Below are 27,934 nucleotides of genomic sequence, written 5' to 3' on the forward strand. Positions count from 1 at the left end.
GGCTAAGGTAGCTTGGGATGTTATCATCCAACATAGAGTCAAGGTTGGTTCAAGGGTTATTGACCCAGATAGTTAGAGCACTGATGGTAAAGCTCATTGCGAGGAGCCATGGACTTCCAGGCGAGGAGCCATGGAAGAAGCTACTATTATGGAGATTAGAGACCATTGCTACTGCTCATGGAGGACTATGGCAGCTTAGCAAACATTGGCTATTTCAGCATATCCAAGCTATAGGGCTTGGGACCAATTTTGAGGTCAGATTTGCTGCATCTATTATATGGGCATGGAGATTAGTATCTACAAGACTTCATCAAATTGACCCAGCCAGTGTTGAAGAGAAGTCGCGGCAGCCAAACTTGGTCTAGTCACATCATTCAAGATGCAGGGAGGGCCCCGTAGGAGTGAGAGAGTGATAGAGGAAGCAAGCTGCTATGTGTGTGTGTGTAACACACACACACACACACACACACACACACACACACACACACACACACACGTGTGTGCGCATGCAAATCCCACCTCTCTTCTACCTCCCTTTATTAAGGAAAAATCAACTCTCAACTCTGAGTGCCTCACACACTCAGTTCTGTAATGAAAATGAAGCTTCAGGATCTTCAATGGTCTACTCCTATATTGCGATATGCTTGAAGATATGTACATCATGCTTTATGAAATAGATGTAGTTGATGTGTATGCATATAAGACAAAATTCTAATGCATAAATGCCATGTGATATAGATCGAGAGGTGTATGTGTTGGAGTGTATGTCTAGGCTATCTAACCTATGAGTCTATGTGCTTTATACACAATGTACATACAAGTGTCCATTGGTTAAGGATAACTTTCCTTACTAATATCTCGCCTCTCGTTATGACAAGGACCAATTGACTCTAAACATCTCGTCTTTCAAGCCACTCATTGATGAGGTTCATGGCAAATTTCTCTCCTTCCCAATTGTGTAAAAGGTTCACACAATGCTGCCGGATCCTCGATGCAAATTATGAACCTAAAAGGAAGCGTGATTGGATGTATAACACGATTGCCATATGATAAATGCCCATTAGAAGATAACCTTTGTGCAAGAGATGATAACAAGAATGCAATTGAGGTATGATATATATACTGCAGTCATGCATGCATTGACAAGGTGCCTAAGCCCTAACCTAAAAAGAGGCACATCATGCATATGTAAACAAGGCTCCTTGGTCAGTTAGAGTTCCACTTCTCTCATTTTACTTCCTAATGAGTTGAGGGCGAAGCCCCTCTCATACCATCTCTCTCACAATCACTATTGATGTGTTGAGAAAAATCCATGGCAATACCTAATATGGGTGCAATATTTGCATGTCCCTCTTTGGCCAAGCCCACCTTACCCTCCCAAGTGACTTGAAGGTGCTCTCTCATAGTGTGTAATGATGAACAGTGGCTCCCAATGTGATGTGATCTGCTGTTGATTAGCTGTCACCACCCTCCATTGCATCGCCAGCCCAAAATGTCCCTGAGAGGCTTGGATTGCAGTGAAATGCCTATACCCCTAGTCTGCCCAATGTGCAAGCATTTACAAGGGCAAAAAAGGGCCATTTTACAATAATGTACAGGTTGTACAATGGTTTCACTGTAGGGTGAGAATCCTTAATTGCTAGAGCTAGATCAAGCTCACTGATTGAAGACTTAAAAGAATTGTCATTGTTAGGGTCTAGACTGGCCTAAGATATCTACAAGGCTTTATTCCTGGAGTTTCCAGAAATCCTATCAACAGAAGATGTGAGCCTGGGGAACAACTTTACCTTGCCAACCCAAGGCAAAGAGATCCCAAGAGTGCAGCAAATCAAGGGGAATTATTGTACATTATCATGTAACCCTGAAGCAGTAGGAAATAAAGACCACGTGTAAATTGCCCTTTGTACATAGTGTTGGTCATCCCTCAAGGACAAAAAAGACCATGTTGTTGTCCTGATGCCAAAGTGAGAGCCATGATTTCTCCATTTAGAGGTAGGTGTGACAACATAGTCAACATCAGACATGTGGCAATGGCAAAGAGTGATGGACTCAAGGAATAGCCCTGTCTAACTGAACGAGTAAGCAGGAATGGCTTAGTCGCTCTCAGGCCTGTGGGCTCTGTTTGTCTGTCTGTTCAGGCCAGTAATACAAAGATTATTTATGATTTACCAACTCAGGAAAGGCCTCAAAATGGTAAGAAAGTTCAGTTGAGTGAATTGCATACTATTGTCTACATCATTTCCTGTGCTTGGCATCTTCCAACTTGTTTCAAAAAGAGTGGCATGCACGTAGCAGAAGAGAAATGCGCCATATGAGGACAATCAAAGGGGTACAGGCATGATAAGGATGTAAAGTCAGTCTGTGAATAACAAGAGGGGATGCCTACAAGTGTTGCCTCATGCTAAAGCTGTTCTTGGTTCTGTGAGATCATCGGTTTCTTATGAAAGATAGGAGGTTTGTTGATATGAATTATGTGGCTTCTCAAATAGATGATTGTGTTTGCCCGTGGTTTTGTTTAGCACTAGACTTTTCTTTTCAGTTAACAAATTCTACAAGATATAACCCATTGCGGTGCTTGTGTGCAGTTTAATCTTGGCTCCTGTTTTTATTGAACATTTCGGATGGGAGTCAGTTTTCTATGCTTTTGGAATACTAGGAGTTGTTTGGTAAGTAATCCCTTCACTACCTTTTTTTCTGGAATGTATCAAACATTTACAAAGGAAGCAACAAACAAGTAACGCACATGCTTCTTCCTTGGAAGATACCAACGGTCATTGCAGATCTTCTCTACAATAATGATCTCCAACCCCTCCTAACACTTGAGGGATCATTTTAGTTAGAAGTGTAATGATAGTATCTATGGTGCTAGGTGTGCTGGCTTCTCTTTGACCATGTTGACCAAGGAATCAAACTTGGGCCAAGGTGAAATTCTATCTGCTGTAGTACTATGTTCTAATTCTTCACATTATAAGAATAGTAATCTGAGCTAGCTCTTTGACTTGTAATGAAGGCCTTTATTCTGTGATTGCTTGATAGAAGAGGCTTTATAGCATTTTAATTGAGATTATTGAAGAATAACAGCTTGTCCCAGATTATTGGCTTGTATACAGCATCTTTTTTCCTTTTATCAATATAATTTTCTTTTCTTGAAAAAACATTCAGCATCTTTTTTTCCCACTATTAAATCCCTGTTATTTGAGTGTCTTCAAACCAGTATCTTCAATCAATTATGGTCAAACAAGTAAGATCCTACAGTTATAAACAACAAACATGTACAGAAGGTTTGAAAAGCTTATATGCTGTACAAGATGAATAACAAAACAGTATCCACACGCTAGGCAGGATCCATGTCAAAAACTTCTTCAAAGCCAAAACATGTTTAGGAATTGATGGCTATACTGTTGGCTTGCAGTCTAGAATGATATCTAGGTGGGACTAAAACTTGATTGGTTAATGGCCATTTGTGCCATATTGATTGCAATGTTATTTACATCTGTGATTAAGGGGTTGCTAGAAGAAAAGGGATCCTGAGGGGGTTGCCCTAGGACCCTCCTGGGGTTGCTTTTTCTTGGGAGATGGGTGGGGGCCAGGGGCGGTGTGTGGGCTGTGCCTCTTCCACAAGATGGCTTCCTAGCTATGTAGCACTACATGGGCAGCCTTCAAGGATGAGAGGCAGATCATGAGGATCCCATTTGCTAGGAAAGCAGCCTCTTCCATGTGGCTTGCTCTAAGGCCTGGGAGGCTAGCAACCATGTGTTGCAAAGCTAAGACCTCGATGGGATGTGTTCCATGTATACCCTAATACTTGCTGTTCGTCTATTCTGCAATGCCTACACTACCCATTTTGCTCTTACCAATCTGCAAGGTTGATGCCTGATTGGAAGCTTGAGACTGCCCTTATTTTGGATCATGGTGCCATACCAGAGACTGCCATAGCATGCATGTTGAAGCACACATTCAAGTTGGAGTATACAAAATTTCTAGTGTGTTGTCACTCAGCCGAAGTACGACTGTCAAAGAAATACAGAGGGAACTGCCGGCATGTGCTCTCAGCCAGGTTAAAAAGGTTGGTTGGGCTGTCAGTGTCCTCATATCTTCTGTAGCAACCTGCTTTTATGTATTCCATACCAGCAGCAATGGTTTGGGAAGCTATTGCTTTGTCTGGGGACTGCCCTGCATAGACAAGTTCCATTTGGGAAACTTTCTAGGGAAGCTTTCAGGGCATATCTCAATTTTAGGTGAGCTTTTAGGGCTATCATGATTTTAGTTGGCCTACTATGCAATTCTTAGAATTACCAAGCATTATCAAAGAAAGTGTACCCTTCCCTAAGAACTCTCCCACATGTCAATTATGCCACAATTCTCAAAATCATTATATGAGAGGTGGCCTGCCAATGATACATATGCTCATGAAGCATGCAAAGGTATTGAAACCATTATAATTAGAAAATGACACATGCTCTTTCTCTATTGTACTCTTAATTCCAAAAAATTTGCAACAGCCTCCATTGCTCTCTCTCATGAGATATATGTACATGTATCTTGCTATTATGATTGTAGATTTAGAGTGGTCTAGCATGTAAAGAAATGCTCGTCTATAGATAACAAATAGAATCGCATGACAAAGCATAGACTGATAAAATGAACACAGTTAGGGTCAGGGTAACACATAGACAATGCACTTAGAAGCTGAATAATGAATGATGAATAAATACAATGCTGAATGCAACAAACACACTATGCAAAGGTGAATACTAAAACCCGAACTCCCATGTCTCTTGGACTAGGGCAAAGAGTATGATCTAGAGAGTGTGTCGTACTTTGATGAATCCTGCAACGTAGCAAACGGCCTCCAAAAATGTTTGGCAGCAGCAAATGCAAATCTTCCACCTACATTTGTTCAAGGTCTTTTCATGTGTATCAAGGACCTAGAGTTCCATAGGACTGTTATTGACTTTGATAGCTATGCTGTCAAGCAACCTGCTGATTCTGAAGCACTCTTGCTGCTATAACTTGGCATTGCTGAGTGGTTATAAGATGTACCATATGCATTTTACTAATCTTGGTAGAGAATGAGCTAGAGAGTGTGTTGTACGTTGACAGATCGTGAAACGGAGGAGAAAACTTCTAAAGATGTCTGGCAGCAGCAACTGCAGGTCCAAGGAGGCTGGATCAATGTGTGATGGTGTACAACAGTGAGAGAATTGTCTAGAATGGCCAGGCTATAGCTGTTGCAGAAAAACACAACTCCTATGATGACGTGGAAAAATGTATGACTACAATGGGCTGTAAATGCAAGTGCATAACATGATGTCAATGGCTGGTAGCAACAGATCTATGTCAAACGCAGGCTGTAGAGTGGTCTGTAGCAGTAAACACAGCCTGCAAGGTGATGTAGATAGGCTGAGAGCAGTCACTAGTAGGTAAAAAGGGCTGGACAGCAGGGGCGAGGTGTAGGATAGGATTAAACAGCAGCTCAAATTGAGATATCCTCCGCAAGCGGGGTGTGGACAGCAGAGATAGGCACTAGCAATCTGCAAAACAAGATTAAGGTGGAGTGGTGGGCAGCCTATCTATTTATAGGAATGTGGATCCTCCCAAATTTCGGTTTGGCTTATGGGACACAGACTCTCTCTTGGAATGTGCACCATTTAATAAAACTTTGGTAATCATTGAGTTTTGGGGCTGTAAAGAGCTATTTTGAAAGCTATCATATGGTGATTGACATCGAACAAAGCACCTCCTTCCAACTATTTTGGAATATTAACATGTTGCCAAGATATCCACACTTGACCTGAATGATTCCCTTCTTTTCCACAACATAGAGTGGATGGGCTGCACCAATTCCAAGAGAGACTTCTTGGTCCAAGGAAGCAAAGGCAAAAAGTAAGAGACCATACTAACCATGATGGATTGAGCCGCTTTTAGAGAAGAAGCTAGCATTGAGATTTCCAATACATAAATCCATTATGAATGCAGGAGGACATCCAATCAAGCAAGACCCAAGGAGCTACATCCACACCAATGGGTTATCCCGAGTGTTGGGTAATTTCACCTTTAGAAACAATGGCTCCTTGCCAACTCAAAACTTGCAAATCGGTCTCCATGCAAGAAATCAATGTAGATTTATGAGCATTAATATGAAGCCTTGAAGCTAAAACATAGAGTTTCGAAATAGTCATTGCCTAATTCACATTGGTAAGAAACATAAAGGAATCATCTATCAAAGATTACCCAAAAGTTGAGCACCACTATGAAAAGTCAAGCTAATGATCTCCCAACCATCAACCAACCTATCCAACAAAGAGAGGATTGGGTGAATGACCAATACAAATAATTAAGGACTAAGAGGGCATCCTTGACAAAGAGAATGAGACAATGCAACCTTATACGTAATATGTGCCATAGCATCCCACCTGGTGGTATCATTAAAATAAGTTATGCGAGGATCAAAATCCATGGTAGACATCAATTGTCATAAGAACAACCAACTAACATGATCAAAGGCCTTTTTAATATCTAGTTGGATCATAATAACCTATTGGCTAGAGGCTTTGGCATAATTGATCCCCGTTTGAACATTCAAAGTATTATGCATGATGTTGCATCTCTTAATGAAACCATAATGAAGTGGATGAATAATCTATGGCCATTTGTGCGTTCAAGATATTGTCTAGAATGATTCTATCCTTAATAAAATGATAATGATGAGGATGCATAAGACCACGTATGTGTTTATGAAGATGATTTGCCAACACCTTCACAAAGATCTTATGCACAGTGCCCATCAAGGAAATTAGTCTAATGCATAAGCTTCAAATGGGAGGGAACTCTACGGATCAACTTAATCACCCCTTCTTTCCACAATAAAGGCATGCTACCAGAAGCTTAAACGTGTTGGCACATGGCTATCAATGATTTTTCCAAAAGAGATGCATGGATTTCAAAGGATTCATTGGTAATACCATCCTAGCGAGGGTTTTTATCATTAGGAAAATGCAACAAAACTTCCATAACTTTACCCTCACAGATATCAACCTCCAAGGTGACTTGCGTGTCCTTGGGAACTTGATCTTTGACCAAGATACAAAAGGTTGCACAGGCATAAGGATCCTAAGGAGAACATGCTTGCCACGAATCTAAAAGATTTGCAAAGTAGTCTCGACACATACATACAATAGAGCAGGGGTTCGTGACATGTGACCATTTGCATTTTGCAACCTCACTGTATTCTCTTGTGCAAGGGATGCATGCAAGGCTCGAAAAAATTTGAGTCTGTTAAAAACTATCCCAAAGACCCTTGGTCAAGTCCTAGAGCTTGGCTTGCTGTCGGGACCACAACTGAAAACATTGAATAAGTTCAGCCAGCTTTGCCGATAATGAGACAAAAAAAGCATCATGCGGAGAATCAAGCAACATTAGACAAACCAAGGCCAGCTAGGGTATCCTTTGTAGCATGCAAACACTACCTAGTAAGCGAAACATGGTAAATCCTTTTTTGCCTCGACACCATTTGCACATTAAGAAGCAGTCTTTCAAATGAGGCCAAGCCTTCTAGTGGAAAATCACACAAAAATCTTTCAAGCAATTCGCTCATGTATCCCTTGAAGATAGCATGACTTGAAAGAGAAGAGTTAAATCCCAAGGGCAGCTTTCCCAAGAGACCTGTGAAAGCATCCACAAGCTACCTAATCATTTCAAGCTATAAAGGAAAATGATCTGATAAGACAACTTGCTACAACACTTGCATTTCCAAAAAATTTTGGTAAAAAGGAATCCTCATGCAAAGCATAGATATGGTCCAATTGAGAGCACATGGCCAAGTATTGTTTGAGGACTACGATGAAGAAGAGTTCACATACTACTCTAGACATAGGATCAGAGTAGTGGCATACAGTGAGAAGAGATGGAACATTGATTAGGATCCAATTGCTTAATTAATGAATGAATACATTTGGCTTATCAAAGGAGGGTCCTACAAAGATTTTAGTGAGACCTAGGTGAGGGGGTTTAGAGACACTCATTCCTTTACAAACCATGCGATGTAGCTTTCAGTAGCTACACCACCAAGTTGGAAAGGAGGGTACTCATGAGAAGGAAAAGCCGAGCCAACACCAGCTTATCACTTGCACAGACAGGATATCTTAGATACTTTCTTGGAAGACTCTTGGAGGAGGTTGGATGACTATCTCAGGTGTAGGAAGGTTTCTCTCTTACATGGCTAATAGCTTATAGGAGTTTGGTGGTTGGTAAATGGATCAGTTATGGCAAAGGCCCCAATGGCATGTGTGAGATGTGTAGAATTAGAGGAGAAACTATCTATGAAATTGTCCCAGAGCTCAAGAGATGTGGAGGAGAGCCCTTAAAAAGGTCTTTCATGACACAAAAGAGAATAGCGACTTTGGGGGCTGTGGCCTAGGTTACTGATATAGACCTAGCATGTGGATATGAGAATTTTCAAGGGAGCCACTCTTTTCTCATTATTTTCCTACATTTGAGTAAGATTTCCACTTAAGATGACTCACAAACACAATGGAGTGAGGGACACTATCATGGATGGAAGCTTATTGCTAGCATCATTGCTTGCTTCATTTGGGCTGCGACATGTAGCCATGCTATTAACCTTTAGAATGTTTCCATTGCAAAGATTTTTTTTTGGGATTTGGACACAGATCATTCACACACTTGAGACAGGGAAGGCTTCAAGGTTATTTTGAGAGGATGAGGAGGAGAGATGAAGAGAGTGAGTCTTGAAGTGAGCACGGAGCGGAAGCAAGAGCTATGGTGGAAGGGGCAAGAGCAAGAGAGAGAGAGAGACATACAATGTGGGAACTCCAAGAGTCACAATGTGTAACCGGTGTTTTTTTAATTCAAATGTCACTGAAAGAATGAAGAATGAAGTGACAATGATGGGCGCCCACCACCTCCAATGTACGTGTTTGAGTATGCGAATACTGTTAGTGTAACTAATACATGGGTGGCTAGGCACATGCGCCTTTACCCCCAACAACCTTCCACTTTAAGGCGAATGTGCCCCTAGTAAGGAGAGAACAAGAAAAATGTGACAAAGTACAAATGTATATAAGTACATTAGGATGAGGAAAGGCGCCATCTCATCCAACGGCCATCAACTTTCTAAGAAAGGAAAAACACTACTCCGAGAGGCTTTTAGTGAGCAGATCTACAGGATTTTGGTCAGTTGAGATCTTGACAAGCTCAATGCACTTGTCCTCAACAACCTCTCGTATAAAGTGGTAACACATCTCAATGTGCTTCGTCTTTGCATGGAAGATTGGATTCTTGAGGCCAGGCACCAGAGCTGGGAGGAGGAGAAAGAGCACTCCGGTGGGATCTTGCAGCCACGTAGAGATTGTTATAGGAGGCACCAGGGGATCCCACCCTCCACGCGCAAGAGGTGCACGTGCGAGCAGCCATTGCTGGCCTAGAGGATAGGCGCTCGGAGTTCTCTTTCCGAACCTTAGTAGCCTTCTGGGCACAGAAGGGGGACACGATGTGCAGGAAGTTCTTCCAGGTGTACCAGCCTCGCACCGTAGGAGAGCAGATACGCAGCCTTCGGGATCAGTATGGGAGGACTCGCTCTAGCTGAGACGAGGTGATGGAGATTGCCACCGACTACTACAAGCGCCTCTTCTAGCAAGAGAGAGCCTCAGCTAGAGGACAGAGATGTAGACAACAGGTCTAGGATCACATCTTGTCCCTTGTAACAGAGGAGATGGGACTCTCCCTCCTAGCCCCCTTCACAAGGAAGGAATTAGAGGAGGCTTTCCATACATAGGATGGGCAGAAATGCCCGGGGGAGGATGGCTTATCTAAGGCCTGCTTCACTACCTATTGGAAAGTGGTGAAGGACCTCCTTTTGTTGGCCTTCCAGGAGATTTTCACTTCAGGACAAATGCTAGGGAGAATGGAGGCCGTCCTTGAGATGGATCTTCATGTCAGCCGAGATCACCTCCCCCAAATCACCTTTCCTATGCAGCCTACTCCGTGTGTGGCAAGGCCTCTATAAGGCCCTAATACAGAGCTCCCCAAGCTGGCAGGAGGAGATAGACTATTAGCTAGTGATCTGGAACCCCTACGCCAAAGATCGAGAAGAAGCACAGATCGATGAGCGCCCCCACATCCAGTGGGGCTGGTTGGGAGGCCGGCCTTCTGGCTTGTACCATCAGGACATGGTGGGAGGTATACAGGATGGCGGACGAGGAGGTGCTGCAGCAAGTATCAGGCTACCAGAAGGGAGTGGAGTTGAGAAAAAGGGAGATAGATGCAGCAATACCTCTGAAGTGTCTTGCTCCCCCGATATGAGAGCCGATAGAGCCTGGGGAGGTATGGGTAGCTAGGTTCTCACTAGTAGGCATCCCCCTACAGGTTGCAGGTAGAGTGGGTAGCGCCCCACACAGGACGTTCTTCGTAGTGCATGAGGGGGGACGTCTAGTCCTTGATAGAGGGTAGCTGGATGAGGGGATAGCCGCCCTCTTGTGGAGAAGGATTCAGATGGTGGGCCTTCAGGGAAAGACATGGCGATTGGACCCCTATGTCTTCTGGGAGGAGCTCAGGGAGTGCCGCCTTTGGATCTAGGAGGGCAGACCACTTGATGAGCTGGAGTGGGATCCAGGAGAGTGGATATGGCTAGCCACGGCGGTTGCCAAGAAGCCACCCAGGTTGCTAAAGTACACTGCCAGGATTGACAGATACATACTGATGCAGGAGGATATGGATAAGGCGATGTCACGTAGCAGGCACTGGGCGGAGCACAGCATCACGGAGCCTTTTCGACCGACCTTCTGGCACCACCTATGGGATAGCTGGAGGTGGAGGAGGGTGTCATATTTCTTATGGCTGGTGGCACATGGAAGCTTGACAGTGGGAAGTTGGCTTGCCTAGATGTAGAAGGAGGGAGGTTGTAAGCGCTACACACAACAACCTCTGGAAACCCCAAAGCACTGCCTTTGGTCATGTGAGGAGGCACAGCTCGTGTGGAGAGCAGCTTGCCGCATCCTTTGCCGTATAGCACCCAGCCTTAGATGTATCTCATGTGCAGCTTTCTGTTGGCAGGCAGTCAACTAAGGCCGTCACTTTCTGTATGAGGTCGAGATGCAAGACACGATATTCATTATCGAGGCAGGGTCGTGCGCAATGGTTGTTTTGGAGGCTCTACCCATCCGACAGGTACTGGAGCCCACAACAGACCACTCGGAGGTATGGGAGATCATAGGGAGCCTTATTGGATGGTAGATCTGGAAGGCGCGGTGTCAGGAGGCTTTCAGTGGAGAGAGACTGTTAGTACAAGAAACCTTAGCAGAGCTCTGGACCTCCATCATCCACTCCCTCCACGGCTGATGGGATCAGGTGTAGGGCGAGTCCAGGGCTTGTTAGGAGCTCTGTTGTCATTTCATGCGCACTTGTGGCTGCGAGGACTTGTTTTTCGTGATGCAAGTAGGCAGCCCCAGTTGGTGACACCACCTCCCCTCCCCCCCCCCCCAACACATGGCTTTTTGCCCCCATCCTCCCCAGACCGCCTTGAGAGGCTTGTATACATGATGTATTTGTGACTTTGCATCAGGTCCAGCTTGTCTGTTGAGTATGAACATTCTGTTGTAATCAGTTTTTTTGAGTAATATAATTAGTCACATTTTACTTGAAAAAAAAAAGATCGGATTCTTGGCCAATTGAATAACACTCATAGAATCCGAATGTAGTGTGAGGACCACATCAGTAATGCTAAGGCCTGCCACCAGACGGCCTAACCAGAGAGGCTGCTTGTAAGCCTCAGTGGCTGCAACATACTCTGCCTCTATAGTAGATAGGGCCGTGCATTTCTGTACCCTGGACATCTAAGAAATAACATCTCCAACAAAAGTAAAACATAGCCAAAGGTGAACTTCCTACTGTTTACATGTCCTACATAATCAGAGTCAGTGTACCCCACGACTTCTGTATCCTAGCCACCATAACATATGCACATATCTATTGTACCTTTCAAGTACCTCATGATACCCTTGACGGCATCCCACTGTCATCTGCCAGGTGTAGCTATATAGTGTGCCACAACTCCCATTGCAAATGCTATGTCGGGATGAGTGGCTATCATGGTATACATCAAATAGCCCAGTGTGGATGCATAAGGGATCTTGGCTATCTCAACCTTCTGCTTATTAAATTGCAAACAATAAACTTGACTCACCTTCATGTGAGAAGGTAAAGGACAGCCAATAGGCTTAACATCCTATAGATGAAACCACTCAAGGACCATTTGGATGTACTCCTTTTGTGACAAGTAGAGGAGCCCCTTAGAGCAATCATACATAATGTGCATCCTAAGAATATGTGAGGCCTATCCCATGTTCTTCATCTCAAAGCTCTTCCTAAGTTGACCTTTCAAGGCATCTCACTTATCATGAGCACTCCCAACAATCAATATATCATCCACATAGAGGATCAAAATCATAATTTTGCTATACAAGCCTTCTTTATGCATAAACACGGATCCATATCAGTGCGGGAATATCCATATGAATGCATAATGGCATCAAACTTGTGATACCATTTCCTAGGTGCCTACTTAAGGCCATGAGGCGCTTCCTCAATTTGCACACTAGGTGTTCCTTTATTCAAATGTCATTGAAAGAATAAAGAATGAAATGACAGTGATGGGCGCTTGCAACCTATAGTGGACAAGTGTGCGGGTATGCGAGTACTGTCAGTGTAACTAATACATGGGCAGCTAGGCACAGGCACCTTTGCCCTCACCCCAACAAAAGGTGCTTTCATGTAGACATGGGACTCCGGCACCTTTTTCACCTAGCTCCTCATAAGGTCTGCCACTATAGCCCAGCAGATTGGTAGTTCACTTCACCATTGTACTTATGATGTATCTAGATGTATTTGAGTTTTTTGGGGGGGCGGGGAGCGGGTTTGGGTGATGTGTGTTGGGGTGGTGGTGGGCTGCTGGGGTTACCGTTTTCTGCTTTGAGGTATCATTAATAGGATTTTTATTATCTCTAGGAAAAGAAAGCAGCAACAGATTTGGCAGCTGTTACTGTATTTAGAGGTATCCGTGGCGTAGATGGGCCTCATAATCTCCCATTTGTGTCACGTGTCTATAGGCATGCTGTATCACTGGATTTGACTGGCTTACGGGCTTTCTTGGGGTCTCATTAATATTTCCTGGATGGTAAATTTTTGGCTAATAAAATTTATGCTATCGGGCTATAATAGATTCCATATAAAGGAATGCTAGAGCTGAAGGCTCTGTCTCTGATACCAGTGGTTTCTGCAGTATTAAAGACATCGATTGTTAGCTTGCAAGTGCTTATCATTGAAATGCTGTTGAAATTGCCACAAATATGAAGTACTCAAGTAAAATCTTCTGTCTCTGTCTGTGGAAAGGTCAAGCCAAAAGATTAGGGGAGCACAATGGAGCAATAAAAGATCACGGTGTCTCTTTGAAGATCGGGAAAGGCTTGCAGGACAGGAAAGCATCTGAGTCTCCTACTTGGGAGTACAGTGAGGTAAATATCTTGAAAAGCAACGCAATGAACATACGTAACAAACCTGCACAAACATGAGTCATATTAGTTTCTCCTCTTAACAGAGATTTCTTCTTTTGAAACAGTACCGTCCATGATAAACATGTGTACAGCTGTATGCTCTGTTTTATCATGTAATGACCCTTGAATTAATAAAGCTAATGCTACTTCTCTTTCATAGTGCAGTCTCTAGAACGGGTTTCACACTTTTTCTATGGTTCATAATATCTAAGGTATGTAAACATGGAGGGCATGCAGATGTGTTTTTTTATCCTTTTTTATTTCTATTTTTGTGGCTGATTGGTATTATGGTTGAATGGAATGCTATTTTCCCCCCTCGGAAATATGTGTGCACAGAGCACTTAGAACGGGGGGCTGCTTTCCCCTTCCAAATATTGGCTTGGGTAGGGGGTAAGAGCTGCGCGACTTTGCACATGATGAAAAACTGATCTAGCTAGAAGCACAACCATTGTGTCAAAATGCTTTGAAAGGCAACAATGTTATTTGGCATAGCCCACCACAATGTCTGCACCTATTGGACATTAACCTGCCCCATAAGGAAGAAAGCTCTAAGCTTTAATCGTGAGGCAGTTGTTTAAGCTTGTTATCTGTATGTGATAGGAAGACCCAGAAATTTGGCATTTTCAAGAGTGATGTATTCTTCACAGTAAAGGTAAAGGTGCTTGCGATGTATCGTGAGCATAGCACAGTGGAGTTGAAGAAGCCTTCTTCAACTCGCTTTGCTTACATGTGGTTATTGCTAGAGTGCCTTTATGAGGTGCGGTCTGCCTTGTGCCAAATAGTGGTGTCCACTCTATGGAATGAGTGGGATGAGTATGAGACACGAGGCCAAAGCTATACAGTGCTTGTGCCTTAATGAGCAGTTTTGGCAAAAAGTCCGTGCCATTGTCATTGTCGTGACTCCCTTTTATAAGGTGTTACGTATGAGTGATTGCGAGGGGTTCACCATGGGCCTTCTCGTTCACTTCTTTAGAGCGGCATTGGCGGAGACATGTGCTTGTAGAGTGATCACAAAGCACAGCGTGCACATGTTTTAGAGATAGCAGAGAGGAGTTGACGTGGATGCATAAGCCCATCCATGGTTTTGCCGCATTGGTACATCCAGCCTACAAGTCACCGGCGGTCATGGATGATAGAGAGTTCCTTTCAGACCAGCTTGCTTATTTGACTCGTGTGGTCCTTGTTGATGACCACAATGCAATGCTAGAGGAGCTAGGATGCTATGTAGATGAGAGAGGGCATGTGGCTTTTGCTTCTCCCACTTGTTGGAAGAGAGAGTCACTTGTGAAGCCTTTATTTTGGTGGCAAAACTTTGGATACGCACTGGAGACCCTTCAGCCCTTAGCCATGAGGGTCCTTGCCCAGGATTGCTCTTTGGGTGCATGTGAGAGAAATTGGAGTGCCTATTCTCTCATTCACACAAAGATTCGCAATCGGCTTAGTAGACGACAATTAGGGTGGCTAGTCTATTGCCGCACTAACACATGATGAGGGCTATGATGAGCATGGGTAGTCCGAAGCAGGTAAAGTTTAAACACTTAATCATAACATTTAAAATTTGTTGTTTTAACTTTTAAACTTTGAACTTTGGAGTTTAAACTTTATACTTTACAATTTAGACTTTAGCATTTAGAATGAATCATGATCAATCTTACTTGCATCACTGCATTGTGTAGGTGAATGTTGATACATTCAAGTTGACGGGAGACACTTTTCCGAGTGTACATAAGGAGGTGAATGTGGAGAAGGAGATGATTTTTGCAGAGCTTATAGCAGCACATACTCGTGACACTAGCAGTCAGCGTGCTCGTGGGCGAGGAGTTCGAGTAGGTGGTAGCAGGGGCATGGTCATTTGACACCCTCCATCATCGAGAATGGGTGGTTTGAGTGACTTGCAGACATATGTAAGGCGGGGCTCTAGTAGCTCACATCCTGTGCCTCATGATGACATCCCCCCCTTGCCTATACAGCCGCCACATAGAGAGCCATCATTTGATGATGATGGTAACCTCATCAATGAGAATGAGTATGAGTCTGTCTCATCATCAGATGCCGAGAAGCCATCTTTAGACTCTCTTGATGAGCACTCAGATGGTTCTAATGATGATGATGATGATAGTGATGCCTCATCGTAGATTCATCTTTCATATGACACAGGTCTCTCTTTTTTTTTATATCAAATATACTAGACTGTAGTTGTATGATGTATCGCATGTTTTGCCTAGCCTATGCAACCGTGATGGTCACCCTCACGTATTCATCTTATTCTGTAATGAAATGGCTATTTTCACTTTAAACATGTATTCTATAATCTATCATTTAATGATTTATGGTTTTTGTTATTTAAAAAATCATCTTAATTTTTTTTCGTACTAATATCATACCGTACCTTATAAAATCATAAGGTACCAATTAGTACCGTATTTTATCATACCATACCGTATTGTACCTTTTGTACCTGACAACTATGGCTCTCACAATTTGCACTATGCTACGGCCGTATCCTTGTTGATAAATAAGTGATACAAGTCCTAGTACTGTGTCTCCTCGTATGCCCACTGCTTAGGGTGGGTCAAGATCCTTTTCTATTTGTGGGCCTCCCTCTCTGTGATAAATCCTAGCGCTCTTTCGATTTGGAGGTGTCTTCATAGCTCCATGGACTCATAATCATACCATCTATTTTGGAGACCCCTAGTTTTTGTGGAGTGCGAAAAGTTGTGGAGGGTAGCTGAGTGTATGATGCAAGTGAGCTAGGAGATGAGTGTCCCTAGGGTAGTAGTGTGCTCAATTTTTGTGTCCATTACAAACGTGACGAGTGGATATGCCGGCTAGCCCATGTGTGAAGGGGTTTGGTGTGAGTAGTGGCTGGAAGTAGTGGGTGTGGGGGGTGGATATGGTGGGGGACAAGTAGGTATGATCTACTGCTTCAATCGGGCATGGGGGGGATGGTGAAAGATTTGACTAGCTCCACCGCGGATGGACCCTAGGATGTAATCCATTATGCTAGAACTTGTGGGCTGAAAGCAAGTCAATGCTCTAGATCAAAGCCGCTTCCTCATGGTGTTATAAATAATGAAATAGTGTCATTACCCTAGCTCTAGTAAATACTAACCATATTGGGTACTATCCTCTGTGGTATTAGCTGATACCTTGCTTGTACTTGTTTCCTTCACGTCAATCGCCTATAGCCTCTAGATCAAAGCCGCTTCCTCATGGTGTTATAAATAATGAAATAGTGTCATTACCCTAGCTCTAGTAAATACTAACCATATTGGGTACTATCCTCTGTGGTATTAGCTGATACCTTGCTTGTACTTGTTTCCTTCACGTCAATCGCCTATAGCCTCCTTGGGTCCTGAAAGTCATATATATTACACTGCCCGGGTATTAAATTTTTCTACCATGAAGACCTTTCCTAGTCCAGAGTAGTGTAATCTCATCTAATCGATTGGTAATAGGTGACTCCCCCTCTACTCCATCTCCCTCTCACTCTTCTTGTTGAGGCTTCCTAGTGGTATATCTTGATCCCCTCAATAGGAAGTAGTGATGAAGGGCAATGTAAAGCATCTGATCTTGTGAGACCTCCACTCTAATCTACATGTATTGTGCCTTTGTATCTCATGCCACGATGTGGACTCATATTTCATTCATATTTGATCAATATTCATATTTGATCAATGTTTCTACTCCTCTTGATCCCTCGGGTGGTTGCATGATGTCACATGCATCCTCTATATGTGGACTCCTAAATGTATTCATGTACTCTAGGTAGCCCTCTCTCAGGGTTTTGATATAACGTTCTAATCATAATCTGATCAATGTTCTCCATCACCTCCATCCTCCTTGGATGGTCTAGAGTGAACCGCTATAGTTTTCTTTTTCAAATAAAAGGTGGCTGATTATATTACTCAAAAAAACTTATTACAACGGAGAGCTCATGCTCAACAAATACATCATGTATACAAGCCTCTCAAGGCGGTCTGGGGGGGATGGGGGCAAGAAGCCATGGAGAGGGGGTGTATCGCCATCTGGGGCTGCCTGCCTGTATCACAAAAAACAAGTCCTGGCCAACCCAAGTACACATGAAATGACAACGGAGCTCCTGACGAGCTCTGGACTTGCCTTGCACCTAATCCCAACAGCCGCAGAGGGAGTGGATGATGGAGGTCCAGAGCTCTGCTAAGGTCGCATGTACTAAAAGTCTCTCTCCGTCGAAAGCCTCCTGACACCGTGCCTTTCAGATATGCCATCCAGAAAGACTCCCTATGATCTCTTATACCTCAAAGCGGTCTGTTGTGGGCTCCAGTACCTGGCGGATGGGTAGAGCCTCCAAACCGACCATTGCGCACGACCCTGCCTTGATGAAGAATATCGTGTCCTGTATTCCGGTCTCATACAGAAGGTGATGGCCCTGGCTGGCTGGCTGCCAGCAGAAAGCTCCCCATGAGATACATCCAAGGCTGGGTGCTATACGACGAAGGATGCGGCATGCTCCTCTCCACACTAGCTGCACCTATGCGCCTCCTCACATGACCAAAGGCAGTACTTTGGGGTTTCCAAAGCTGTGTGCAGCGCTTATAACATCCCTCCTACATCTGGGCAAACCAACTTCCCACCGCCAAGCCTCCATGTGCCGCCAACCATAAGAAATACAACACCCTCCTTGGTCTCCAACTATCCCATAGGCGGCGCCACAAGGTCTGTCAGAAAGGCTCCGTGATGCTGTGCTTCGCCCTGTGCCCGCTACGTGACGGTGCCCAATCCATATCCTCCTGCATCACTACGTGTGTGCCAATCCTGGCAGTGTACTCCAGGAACGTGGATGGCTTCTTGGCAACCGCAGTGGCTGGCCATAGCCACTCCCCTCGATCCCACTCCAACTCATCAAGTGGTCTGCCCTCCCAGATCCAAAGACGCCACTCGCTGAGCTGCTTTCATAAAACATAGAGGTCCAGTCGCCATGTCTTCCCTTGAAGGCCCACCACCCGAATCCTCCTCCACGAAAGGGTGGCTATCCCCTCATCCTACTGTCCTCTGTCAAGGGCTAGATGCCCCCCCTTCTGAATAGCGAAGAAAGTCCCCCCTTGCAAGGCACCGTCCACTCTACCTGTCACCTGTAAGGAGATGCTTGTTGGTGAAAACCTAGCTGCCCATATCTGCCCGGACTCTATCAGCTCTCGTATCGGGGGAGCAAGCCACTCTAGAGGTATTGCTGCGTCTATCTCCCTTCTCCTCAACTCCACTCCTCTCTGGCAGCCCGATACTCGTTGTAGCACCTCCCGCCATGTCCTGATGTTACGAGCCGGGCCGGCCTCCCAACCTGTATATGGGGGCGCTCGCCGATCTGTGCCCCTACCTGATCTTTGACCTCAGGGTTCCAAATCACCGGCTATCTCCTCCTAGCAGCTTGGGGGGCTCTGGATTAGGACCTTACATTGGCCCTACCACACGCGGAGAAAGCTGCGTAGGAAAGGTGATCTTGGGGGGGGGGGGAGGGTGATGTGGGCTGACGTGAAGATCCATCTCAGGGACGGCCTCCATTCACCGCCAAGCCTCGGTCTACAATCCTAAAGACCCTCCTGCAATAAAACCTTCCAGGTCTTCCCGCCTGGTGTGAGGCCACGGATAACTAGCTTGCCCAAGAGGGCCATACTCTGGTACTTTGGGTCTATGATCCAAGCCCTCCCTCTGACTGGTGCCGTATGATGGTCTCCTACGCCACCTTGGCCTTGGAATCCCTGGAGCCATCTGACCCTCACCAAAAGAAGTACCGCAGTAGGCGGCAAAGTTGCACTATGTAGGATCAGGAGAAGTACCAACATGAGGCGATATACGAGGCCGTCACTAGGAGGACCTGGTTAACCACCAAGGCTCGGTCGGCTAGTGAGAGGCGAGCCGTGCTCAAGTAGGTCAGCTTCCTTCGAATAGGATCAAGGACAAGAAGAAACTCCTGGGCGTGAGTGATGTGGAGTCCCGCCTGGAACCCTAGGTACCGGATGGTCTACCCTTTGCTCACCCATCTGAATCCCATGTCGACGCCCCACTCCGTGGTAGAGTCCGGGTCTGTGAGGAAACCAACCAACTTTTGCCAGTTGATTTTCACTCCCGTTGCAAGACAGAACACCTCAAGAGCCAACCTCACTCTCTTCAGCATCAGCTCATCGTCCTCTATGTAGAGTGCTGTGTCATCTGCATACTGTAAGTCTAACAACTCAGTCTCCTCTCTCACTGCAAGTCCAAAGCCACATAATCCGCTCACACGTGACCTGAGGAAATGGGACATTGCCTCTGCAAAGAGTAGAAACAGGTATAGGGCTAGGGGGCAGCCCTGCCGTACCAATCTCTCTAGCCGAAACTCCTCCCCATGCCTACCACATATGAGAACCTTGCTGGTGGTTGATCTGTAAAGTGCGGAGACTTGGCGAATCCAAGCCTGGGGAAACCCAACCACGCCCACTAGGAAGTCCCAATCCACCCTGTCATAAGCTTTCTCAAAATTCAAGAGTAGTACGGCCAGTCTCTGCCCATTGTGCTGAGCCCACCCTGTCACCTCAAAGAAGGTGAATACATTGTCCAGGATGCTCCTATCCTGGACAAAGCCTATCTGTGTGCCATGGATGATGTCTGCAAGCACGGGGCGTAGTCGCCTACCAATCATCTTTGCCAGTCGCCTACCGCTCCAGCAGGACTTACCTAGCCGCCTATATCCCAAGGAGAAGTGTAGTGACCTCTCCCCCCTGTGGAAGGCAGGATCTCTCCAGGCATCACATGCGCCTACTGTGAGTAGAAAGACCTCCCATGCCTCCTCTCTACCCCAGGCATGCCGTGGTAGTTTCTGCCTCTGCCCTGCTGGTTCTCCAAAGCTTCCAAGTTATTAAAGTCTCCTCCAACGATCCAAGAGTCCACCTCTGGGAGTCCATCCACGATTTCCACCCAGAACCTGCTGTGTGCCCTAACCTCCATAGGGGCTCAGACATTGAGGACTCCAAGGCACCAGTCCCCAATATCCAATCTGATCCATAGAACCCTCCTTGCTACTATCGTCCCGTGGTCTTGTAGCTTGGCAGTGAGACTCGGGCCAATTGAGGTGCATAGGCCTCCACTCCTGCCGTGGGCACATATGGTGTGCTCCCAGTAGGTGCGCGAGCTGCCCGGGAGTACCTTTCCAACCCGCTGGGCTTGGGTGGGAGTGAGCTTGTGCTCCTGTAGAAGTAAGATGTCAATCCGTTCGGCAAGGGCAGGCTGGAGCTCCTGCCGAACAATCAACTTTCTGGAACCACGTGCCCCATTGTAGTGGAGACGATTCACATTCCAAGATGCAAGGTGTAAGCTCATGGGGAAACCTGCGACTGACTGAACATGCATCTATTCGATGTGGAGGCTGCTGATGAGGAGAAAAAACTATGGGGCATGCAAGTATACTTTGCCGTAGGTCTAGATGGCGAACTCTAGTTGCCCATGGTGGCCCTCGGCCAAACCAAAGGGGTGATAGATGCTCCAAGTGGTACTATCAATGCATCTATTAGCCATGCTAAGAGTCGTGACTCCGTACACTGGTAGAAACGGGCCGCCTGTGCTAGGGGCCACTCGATCACATCCCTCGGAGCTCTCCACTGTGGGGGGGCTCGAAAGATCATGCTTAAGTGTGGTACCTGGGCTCCAGCCCACCAGTTAATGTCCATCATGCCGCCAGGCATCTGCTGTGCAAACAGAGCTAGTCCTTCTTCTCCCATCCACTGGGAGATGTGGTCTGTTACCTGACTCTTCAACTCCTGCTCAATCTGTCATCGTCAAATCCCTTGAGTGAGAGGACTGAAGGAAAAAGGGGTAGTTTGGTCCATCCGGTGGTGCTAGTAGATGGACCTTGCTCCTCCTTGACTTACGAACCACGAAGATCCCCACCTCTAGAGGTAGTGGGAACTCTCCGCGCTCCGCAACTCTCAGATAGAACCATGGGCCACTGTGGAAGAACTCCTGTGGCAATAACTGTGCCTGTCTCGGGAAAGTGTGACGGGCAGCATGGGCAGATGAGCTGGTGGCTGTGTGGGATCGGGAACACTGCTGGTGCGAGGAGGATGTGGGCATATGTGGCTCATCGCCACCTATGGGAGGAGGGGGGGTGGGTCTAGGGGGGATCTCCTGAAACGGGTGTGGATCAGGTGGGGTGCTGGGCAAGGAAGGTGGTTGGGGGGAAGAAGATCAAGGGATGTTGGGATGGTGGGAGTACGTGGCGAGTGTGGGGGGAGGCTGGTGGACCTAGAAGGGGGGGCTGTGGGCTAGGGTCAGTGGGGGGAGCCTAGGAGGTGCGGGGGGGGGAGGGGGTGGGGGTGGGGGCTATGGGATCTCAGGTTTGGCAGCCTGTGGCGTGGGTGATGGCTGTGGGGGACTGCAGTCTTGACGGGTGGGGCAGGTAGAGGGGGGGGGGGGGGGGGGCTGCGGAGTAGAAGCTGGCTACGGCCCCCCTTGTCGTCTCAGGACCCTTGTGAAGCCGTTAGCGTCCACTTGCGGGCTTGTCAGCGGAGCTGCCTTGGCTCCGAAGTGTGTACAATCTACTGCTTGATGCCCAAAGTCGTGGCAACGCAAGCATTGCCCTAGTCGCCTAGTCACAATGACCTGCTGCCTAAAGGAGTGACCTCTTGCCTCAAGATCCGGGAACTTTGGGATACACTTTGTGTCTTTATACCACTCGTACCTTTGGGACTCTTGCAAGCTATCACTGCATCTGCGAAGGAGGCAGGGAGAACTATGCCGAAAAGTCATCCAAAGTCCTCCACTAATTGGCAATACTCTACCGCCAGTCCATGCAAAAGTAAAGTGACTGGGTGGCCACTACATTAGGAGGCCCTTGCCCTCATGTTGTGCAACTCACGGCCACCGAGGGAATTGCACAATGTGAGGGCAAGCAATTACCCCACAAAGCGTGGTTGCCTCAAGCAGTGCAAGATCACTTGTAGATTCTTTTTGTTCTTCTTTTCTCAAAGCACACATAAATACAAACCAAAAACGCAGGTAACCAAAGCTTTATATGGCCAAGTTTCATGCCAATTCAGCTGCTACAAGCATTTCATTGTTGTAGACATTCCATTACTACAACAAAATAGAGTTTATAGTGCGCCTCCCTGTTGGGAACCTACCTATCACGTTGCTATGCTACCGGGGGGGTTTGCTGCAAGGGGGAGGGAGAAACTGGGGGGGGGGGGGGGGGAGAGAGGGCACAGTTGACAATCGAGACGGGGGAAACATTGCGTCGCGATGGCAGGGAGCGTTTTTTGTAAAATGGAGAACCGCTATAGTTCCACACTGTCATCCATATATTTGGGGTGTCTGTCTCATAGGTGCCATATCCCTATTCAAGTACCTTGCCATTACAAAATATTTACAAAATAAGATGAATTCATGAGGTTAAAAGTCAAAATTGACATATCCTAGGCTCTCACAATCTCATGTGTAACATGTGATAGAACTAGTACATACATGAAACATAGTGGATACAATGATACAAAAGAGAGAGAGGCCTATGATGAGGCATCACTATCATCATCATCAATGCCATCTTCAAAACGATCTAAGTGCTCATCAAGAGAGTCTGAAAATGACTCCTCGACATCAGATGTGGTGAGACACTCTCACACACATCCTCACTGATGAGGTTACCATCATCATCAAATGATAGCTCCCTAGGCAATGGCTCTTACAATTACTCCATGAAACAAATATATTGATGATGCCCTGTTTCTTATGATCACTTCATCCATCAGTGAGAATAGAGCAACTATATTTTGTCCATGCAACGTGAATAGGATCAAGGGCTCTATCAGTCCTCTCCTTCTCTTTATCAATCTTCTTTCTCCTCATGCCATTGTAGATGATACTAGTCCATCCTTTGCATGGACCCACATTGGCAATGGCTTTTATGATCTTCTTCCATTGCTCTGACATTAAATGCAAGATTGTACTTAATCACTATGCATGTAATCTCAATGTCAACAAGTCATTGCCTTTCTCCAAGAAATGCAACCGACCCACACACATGGTTGGGGGCTTAAGAAAGAGAGGATTGCCTCTCAAGTGTTGTATGAACCTCCACTCTTTCCCTTTTGCCAGATCTAGATGCAGATGTAGACTTGCCATCGCCCATGGTAAAGGCATCAATCGAAGCTAAGCCTACATTTGAGGCTTCCTCACGAGTAGCCATAGATATTGGTATCGATGCACGACTTCCTCTCTACTGGATCCCCCTCTCAACTTGGCAAGAATCTTGTCCGTAATGCTTTGAGGGATTTCCTTGCATTGAGCAACTTGCCCCTCCCATCTTGGAATTATGCTAGAGAAGTCAAGCTGCACCACTTGTATAGTGCTTTCCACAATACTTTCACGTTCAATGGTGAAAGTTTGACTTCTTTGTGCTCCTCTTCACATGGATGGCATGCAAATTGATGGCCTCGTGCCTCTTAGGAGTCATGATGCCAATGTAGGGCCAAGGATTCATGCTTGGAAGTTGGAAGTTCGAGACCCAAGTGGGGGAGAGGAGAATAAACAACCTTATATGGAAACTAGGGGGGTCAGGTTGGGGTTTTGTCCTTGGGTAAGTTCCCATAATCCTTGTGAATCCAAGACATGCCTCAAGATGTTGGACCAAATGGTAAAGTTTGACCTATTAAAATGAGTCTTATGTGTAAACGTATGCTTAGTTGATGAGGATGAATGGATAGCTAGAGAAGGTGGATGAGAGGAAAATGGATAGGGTAGGTAAGTAGAAACAGGTTGAGAGGGACCTATAGGTGCCTATGAGGGCAAGCCGACTCTTAAGCCTTGCCCAACTGTCAACTAAGATACTAAAACATAACTAGAAGGTCCACTAGGCATAGCTAAGCTAGCTAATTGTGGTACTAAATGGTCGACACCTAGGATAGCTTGGGATGGTATCTCATGCTACATATCCCCCAAAGGTGCATATGATGGAGGTCAAGCCTCCCCCATAGGTGCATAAGCACCACCCGGAAACGTAGGTGTAGAGATCCTAAAGGCCATGCATATGAGGTGTTTGATAGGGGAAGGCGAATGGTGTAAATGGAAATTGTGATGCAATGGAAGAAGAGGGTGGGATGGGTGGATTTTGAAATTGTGGTGTGAAAGATGAAGATGCACTTTGAGAAACAAAGTGAGAAAGAAAGAAAGATCTATTAATGTCTCTAAAAGGCCAGAGTGACCTATGAGACCATAACCAATACAACTGGTATCATCATCTCTCATCAAATAAGAAGAGATAAAATTTATGTGTAAGTTTACATGGTATATTGGAATGAGATATATGGAAACTGAAAAAGTTGGAAAAAAAAAACTAAGTTTAAAAAGATCAAGAGTGTAGGGTATCTCCCCCTCAGTCTGGAATCCACCAAGACTCTCCAAGCTACCTCCGACTGAGTCACCGTGCCAATCTGCCTCTGTAACGAGCAATTGTGATCGAATGTGGCGCATATGGGCACGCCTATGTTGCTGAGTAGGTACTCTAGGGCGTTGTGCTCTGCATAGCGTTGTAGCTCTATCAACTGTGATGCCTCCTAATGATGTATCTCGGCAATGCCTATCAATAGGAGATGTAGTGTCTCGGGTGGTCATGGCTGGGGGTTCAGCTACACTGAAGTAGTCTGTAACTGCTCTCTGGAGGGATGGATAATGCTGGGGTCGCCTCCTATCCCATAACAATAATGCTTTGCATCGTTGGAGCTCCAGCAAGAAAAGGCCCAAACATCTTTGGTCCTCATAGTCCATCACCCTTCTTAGTGGTCCAAAGCCCTCCTTAAAGAGGCAATGATAGCGGCCTCGAATATCATATTATACAGTATATCTAGAAATGTAGTGCTCCTCCGTCTCTAGCTCCCATCCACAAAGCTGGCACATCCTCTCATCAGCTGCATTATGGCTCCATCGATCTGTCTCATTCATCAGCTGATGCGATGAGGTGCGGATCTAACCAATAGCAACTTAGAGTCCATGGGAAAGTCGAGCATCCATGTATCTAGGCCTCACTATGAAACCATCATGAGAAAGCTGCAAGAAGTGACTTTGGTATTGTGCTGTTTTTGTGCCTTATGGGAAAGGGGGCTTGGACCAAGTCCTTTCTATCTCCACTTTAGTGATGTTTGCCCTGATCACACTATTCAGTTGAGCGCGACTAAGGCTCAAAGTAGGGCAGTCGAGGCTGTAATCAAACGGTGGTAGTCTATTTGTACTCATGCCATGTAAATTCAGCCACATGCTCATACGTGCATATCAACACTGTCTATCTCCCTCTGCTGCAAGCTGTCTTGAAGAATCCAGTGCTAGTCTAGGATATCGGTCTTTAGGGAGCTGCCATATCCTCTAAAGGAAAGTAATTGCTTGGAATAATGCCTCAACTACCATGGGTGCAGCACCTAATTTTTCCCGGATGATCTCGTGTGGTACTAAGGCTTTTGCCCTTATCATACGTGCTATCATCATGACCAGATGTCTTTCCATGTGTTCCCAGCCATCATAATGTTGTGCTTTTGGTCCATCACAGTCCATAAGTGGCATCCGTCTAGTATGATAAAGGCTTGGGCCCCAAATGGCTGCCCCATAGAGTAGTGTGGGCTTAACTAAAGTGTCAAAAAGCCACAATTTGGTACGAGCCTCTTGAAACTGTATGTGTGCACACTGCCGCTCTAGAGTACCTAGAGCTGCACATGCTTATGCAAGCCTAGCCTCTAAGGTCTCCTTCCATGAAAACTGTGGCCCCTTGAAAGTGACTCCGAGGTATGACCCTGAGGTATACATATTGTCTAACCATTTACACAGGCTGGCCGTCATACATAAAGTAATGCTCTGAGCGTGCCACCCAAGCTACCGAGTCATTAAAGAACATGATTTTAGTCTTTCTGAGATTAACCTTGAGACCTTTATCTTCACAGAACACATGCAATGCATCCAGATGCCGTTGTAGTCCCTCTGGTGAATTGGAGATAAGCACCATATCATGAGCATATAACAGAATTGGTATCAGTACCCAGCCAAGCTAGCTCCCATACCACCCCATCTCTGCATGTAATCGGAAATCTCATCAATGTACAGTCCAAACAACAAAGGAGAGAGGGAACAGCCTTGCTTTACGCCCACCATACTAGAGATTGAGTCTGTTGTGCCTCCAGGCACTCGTACTCTCCCTTTCACAATTTCATACAATGCATAAATACACCATTGCATATCCTCTGGGACCCCAATGGCTCACAATCTTTGCATGAGTCTTGCACATGGCACAATATCAAAGGCTTTGCGGAGTCCACAAAACAACAATAGATTCTTTGCCTCCATGATCGTCCCTCAATCAAGGCCCTTAGCGTGAATATATGGTCTAGCTTATTGTATCCGTGGCTAAGACCAGCTTGTCCTGTAGATCATATTTTCTTTGTTTCAGCCCACCAACTCAACTCATACTCCACAATAGAGGCATATATATTTTCTAGCATATGGCCAATCATAATAGTACAGTAGTTGTTAGCGACCAATGGATCTGCACTCTTAAAAATCGGCACTACTATTGTGTGGTCACAGCAACTTACTGGAAACCCCTCACATATAGCTCTATTGAAGAGATTCGCCAAGATAGGGGCCAGTGCATAACATGCGTGTGCAAAATGCTCTGCCACAAGGCCATCGTGATCATGTGCTCTCCCATTCTTCAACCTACAAATGGCATATCTCACCATCTTTTCCGTAAAGAAACCGCACTATGTTGGCCTAGAGTTTGATGGACAGGGTATCTGCTCTTGTGATGGAACATTGTATAGTGCCCTAGCATGTTCATGCCAAACCATAGGTCATGTCAAGTGGATTGGGGGTTGTCTCCCATGAAATTTCTTCCATGCCCTCTTGCTATCCCTGCTCAAAAAGAGCTGATACATCTCTGACTCTAGTTTGGCTAAATAATCTCTCTTCTTTCTTCACACAAGATGACAAAAGGCATTCTGTTCCTGCTTATGTGTGCATGTCCCTAGTGTAATATCCCTTTGTAGGCGGGTCCTAGTCTTTCTGCACTCATCATCATACCAAGCATTTTGAGGGGCAGTACAATTGCGTATTGGAGCATGGCCCATCTTACATGGGAATGCCTCTGAAGTTGCAGCATGTAAAACCTTTGCTAGAGATCTCGTGGCATCTTGCAACGGTTCATGTTGGTCTAGCTGACTTAACCCATCTCGTACTGCATCACTATAGATGTGCGACATTTGCTCTAGAAATTCATAATGCAGGAATGTGTGTGACTGTGTGCTTGTTTCTTGTCTCTGACTACATGCTAGAGTAAATTTTAAGATCCCATGGTTGGCCGCTACACTCATCGGCTTATC

General features: G+C 45.6%; 1 protein-coding gene across 2 annotated transcripts in view; it reads left to right on the top strand.

The window, feature by feature from the left end:
* PHT4;5 (phosphate transporter 4;5) overlaps window positions 1-27,934 on the top strand; it is a 191,989-nt gene that overhangs the window by 92,017 nt on the left and 72,038 nt on the right. For both annotated transcript variants that reach the window (XM_087664168.1, XM_087664169.1), the window contains exons 6-8: window positions 2,586-2,666; window positions 2,870-2,922; window positions 13,408-13,529. In XM_087664168.1, coding sequence (XP_087520294.1) covers window positions 2,586-2,666; window positions 2,870-2,922; window positions 13,408-13,529 — 256 coding nt within the window. The remainder of the gene's footprint in view (window positions 1-2,585; window positions 2,667-2,869; window positions 2,923-13,407; window positions 13,530-27,934) is intronic.

This window comes from Lygodium microphyllum, chromosome 23 (assembly GCF_053477565.2).
Source record: "Lygodium microphyllum isolate KBCC chromosome 23, Lygodium_microphyllum_v1.1.10, whole genome shotgun sequence".
NCBI lineage: Eukaryota > Viridiplantae > Streptophyta > Polypodiopsida > Schizaeales > Lygodiaceae > Lygodium > Lygodium microphyllum.